The 4,209-nt window shown below is 41.0% G+C and overlaps 1 protein-coding gene across 1 annotated transcript; it reads right to left on the reverse strand.

Annotated features, from left to right (window-relative positions):
* Positions 1-223: 223 nt before the first annotated feature.
* LOC306648176 (T-complex protein 1 subunit alpha-like) lies at positions 224-2,042 on the reverse strand. Its single transcript, XM_079118024.1, has one exon. The coding sequence runs from the start codon at positions 1,923-1,925 to the stop codon at positions 474-476; it is 1,452 nt and encodes a 483-aa protein (XP_078974150.1). The 5' UTR covers positions 1,926-2,042; the 3' UTR covers positions 224-473.
* Positions 2,043-4,209: the final 2,167 nt, after the last annotated feature.

Here is a 4,209-nt window from a genome sequence, read left to right on the forward strand (position 1 = left end):
TTTGTCTGAGGTTCTCTCTTCAAAGTGATCTAGTCTATTGGTGATGCTTTCTATTGAGTTTTTTATTTGGTTTATCATTTCTTTCATTTCATGGATTTCTATTTGGTTTATTTTCAGAATATCTATCTCTTCATTTAAAAGATCTTTTGCTTCCTGCATTTGCTCTTTTTTTTTTTTAGCATGCTGTACTTTAATATATAATACTCGAAATACAGGACGTTGCATCTAACATTGTTATAAATAAAAGTGAAATCAGATCAGTCATCAAGGGCTTCAGAGTGAACAGCATCTTCATAACCTCCATGTTTATCATCTTTACTTTCTGGATGTAATTTAATAAGGTCATCAATCCGAAGAATGGTAATAGCAGCTTCTGTTGCAAATTTCAGGCTCTTCACTTTAACTATGGTTGGTTCAAACACCCCTGCTTGCTTGTTGTCTCGAGGTTTACCATTGATCAAATCAAGACCAATCTATTTTAGGTTTTTACATTCTGGATTAACTTGAGCCTCATTATGAAAAGCTCTTAACTTTGCAATCAGATCTGTGGAGTCTTGGGCAGCATTAACTGCCAGTGTATTAGGAATAACAAGAAGAGATCTAGCAAACTCTGCAATAGCAAGCTGTTCCCGAGAGCCCATGCTGGTGGCATAGTTTTCAAGGTATATGGAAAGGGCTGCTTCTACAGCACCCCCTCCAGGAACCACAGACTTCGACTCCAAAACTCTCTTCACCACACAAAGAGCATCATGTAAAGAGTGCTCCATTTCATCACACATGAAATCATTTGCCCCACGTAAAATAATTGATGCAGATGTACGTGCCTTAGTATTTTTGATTAAGATTAGTTCATCATCACAGATTCTCTCCTGTACCACTTCTGCTTGTCCCAACATTGTAGCTTCAAAAGTTTCTTCACCTTCCAAATTGGCCAGGGTTGACAGAATAGTTGCTCCAGAAGCTTTAGCAATGTGCTTAAGATCCCTTTTCAAAACTCTTCTAACTGCCATGGCGCCAGCCTCCACAAAGTACTTCAGACACATATCATCAATTCCACCAGTGGTTAGAATAACGTTGGCACCAGTTGCCAGGATCTTCTGAATTCTCTCCTTGGTGATATCTGATTCTCTCTGCCTAATTTGGTCCAATTTTTCAGGGTCTGTAATAATCACCTGTACACCAAGCTTCATTTTTGTTTTTTGTAGGCTGAAGTCAAGGCAAGCAATTTTTGCATTAACTATTCTCTTGGGCATGCCCTGAGATCCCACCACACAGTTGAGTGCATAGCCACTGATCAGCATGCTCTCTGTTTGACTTCTCCCATGGGCTTTCAGAATACTAACAGAATTGACAGGATAGCGAGGCTGGCCTCTTACATCTGTGTATTTAATGGCAAGCACAGCATCTACTACCATATTAGAGAAGAAATCACCATTTATTCCAATAATTTTGGAAGACATGGATGTCTTAGCAGCATTAATCAGGCAATCTCTTCCAAGTTCATCTGTGTTAATAATTAGGTTTTCACTGATATAGCGCATTGCTTCCTTGCAAGCAAGTCGATAGCCACTAATAACTGATGTGGGATGAATTTTCTGTTTGACTAATTCATCTGCATTTTTTAGAAGTTCTGCTGCAATAATAACCACTGAGGTAGTTCCATCGCCAACTTCTTTGTCCTGCAGATCAGCCAGCTCACAAAGAACTTTAGCAGCAGGATGCTCTACCTCCAATAACTTCAGGATGGTAGCACCATCATTTGTAATGGTTACATCACCAATATCATCCACCAACATTTTATCTAAGCCAACCGGACCAAGGGAACTCTTAACGATATTGGCAATTGAAGCCGCAGCCATAACGTTCTGGGAGTGGATGGCCTCCCCGGTGCTGCGGTCCCCAAACACGGACCAAGGCCCCTCCATCTTCACCACAGGGTTTGCGTCGAATTTCACTCATACCGCGGGCAACCGGTATCTCAATCCCTAGGCCTGGCGGCAGCCACAACAGCAGCAGCGGCAGCGTGGAGAGAACCGAGCGGCGCCGCGGGGACTGCTGGGTAACACCGCCCCACCCGCTTCCTCACTCCCCCAGCTCGGCCGCAAGGCATGGCCTGCATTTGCTCTTTTAACTGTTTATTGGAGTGATCATTCATTGCCTGCATTTGCTCTCTTATCTCATACTTTTCTTCATGGATCATTTTAATTATGTACATTCTGAACTCCTTTTTCTGACATATCTTCTACCATGCTGTCATTGGATTCAATTAATATAGAATCTTGGTTTGTTTGGAACACTCTCTTCCCTTTTTTTTTTTTTTTCATGTTATTCATTTATCTTTCCTTATAGCAGTGCAGATCTAGGGTATTAGTTTTCCTCCCTGTAGTCTTATAACCTTGCGGGTTTCAAATACCTCTCCTTTAAGGGGGAGATCAATATTAGCACCCAGACAGATAATATGCAGCCCTAAATCAAATAGCTCCTATGAAGTCATTAACAGTATTATCATAATAAACAGGATGAGTTCAATTAATATCTACAGTATAATGAATAGATTTGCAAGGAAGTCTACAGTTTCTAATAGTGGACAAAGAGGGAGGGTATAGGATGTAACTTTTAATGCGATAAGAAAAGAATATATATATTGTAGGAAGAGTGAAAGCAGAATCAAAAGAAGTTGGTTGTTAGCATGAGAAATGGGAGAAAGAGACTCCAAGGAAACAGATAAGGAAAATAGAGTGAGAGAATTAAATAAAAACTTAAACATTTAAAAAGAAGGAAAATAATCTACACTCTAGCAGTCATATACTGTTCAAACCTCCCAGTATTCAGTAGCCTGATGCATGAGAGATACCTGACAATGAGCTTCCAGTCTCCAGGAGGCATCTGAGGATGGGAGTAGCCCCACTTAAAGATAGCAGCTTCCACTTGCATAATAATCCAAGATGGCTGCACTGGCTTCCAAACATGTTGGCAAATGGGGAGCTGCAGTACAGGTGGGGTGCTGAGTTTGCACAGGGTGCAGGCTCCAAGTCCATGCTGTGCTCAGTCAGGCCAGGTCCTGAAGGCAGGGCTCCATCAGGCTGGGGATCCTGAAGTTACAGCCATTTTAAACACAACTTATTCTCAAAAAACTGTAAAGAGTTTTTGATTTAATTATTTTATACAATTTCCTCAGAGATTGTGTGTTTTTGCATAGAAGTACAATAATACTGGACAGTAGTTTGCAATATTGGAGTTATTAGGTAGGAGTTCAGGGACATCAAGATGGCAGAGACAGATATTAGAAAGAAGTCACTGGAGGACAAGACAAGTAGATATGTCCTGTTCCCGTTTATAGTAATTCCCATTACATAACATCTCCTGCCACAGAGGACTCATTACTCATCATGATGACAACTCCTGCTACTGTGACAACTCCCACCACAGGTTCAAATTTTAAAATGACCAATGGGGGTAAAGTGGGAAGTATTCTAATTAGGTTTTCTAAAGTAACCAATGGGGGAAATGGAAAACAGTCTATTCAGGTATCACAGGTAGCCAATGGGAACGAACAGGGTGAGATCTTCAATCAGGTCTGTATAGGGAAGAGAGCACCCCACAGCTCAGGATATAGGACATTAAGTTTCAGACACTGAGGCCTTGAACCTTTCTTGCTTGGCTCACTCTGCTCTACCTTACAAAGTGCTGTCTTCACCTTTGATAAATCTGTACTTTGCCTATTACTTCTATGTGCCTTGTGCAATTCTTTGGTACAACAAAGATCTGGACTTCAACTGGACATCCCAATGGTAATGGAACCTTGAACCTGTTCTTGACAACTTAATCATGGAATTCCTCAATGCTAGATGTCCTGGAAACTTAGGCTAGAGATTTTGTCTCTGAATGTGTCTGCACTTTCCCCAAACTTCCTCTATGTTCTTTCTGAAGCCACGTATGAGTTCCACAGGGGTTCCTTATGGTCCAGTCAATGTGTCAGAGCCAGGGCTGGCCACATCAAGCAAGCAGTGGCCCTTTCCTGACTAAACATTTTTGTTCTTCACTTAATAACTGGTACATAAGCTTATCAGAGCTCTTCTTTCCTTAGAACTGTGGAGCTCTCTTATCTACCATGTTGACCCAAGTTGAATCACTTATCCTTCTTCAGATTCTCAGAAAATTAAAAGAACAAGAGCTCTAATTAGTTATTGCTTTGAAAACAACACCATT

This window comes from Sciurus vulgaris, assembly GCF_902686455.1.
Source record: "Sciurus vulgaris genome assembly, chromosome: 17".
NCBI lineage: Eukaryota > Metazoa > Chordata > Mammalia > Rodentia > Sciuridae > Sciurus > Sciurus vulgaris.

Excerpts from the sequence above, each read along its gene's own strand:
- LOC306648176 (XM_079118024.1), bottom strand. The coding sequence starts at position 1,925 with ATGGAGGGGCCTTGGTCCGTGTTTGGGGACCGCAGCACCGGGGAGGCC.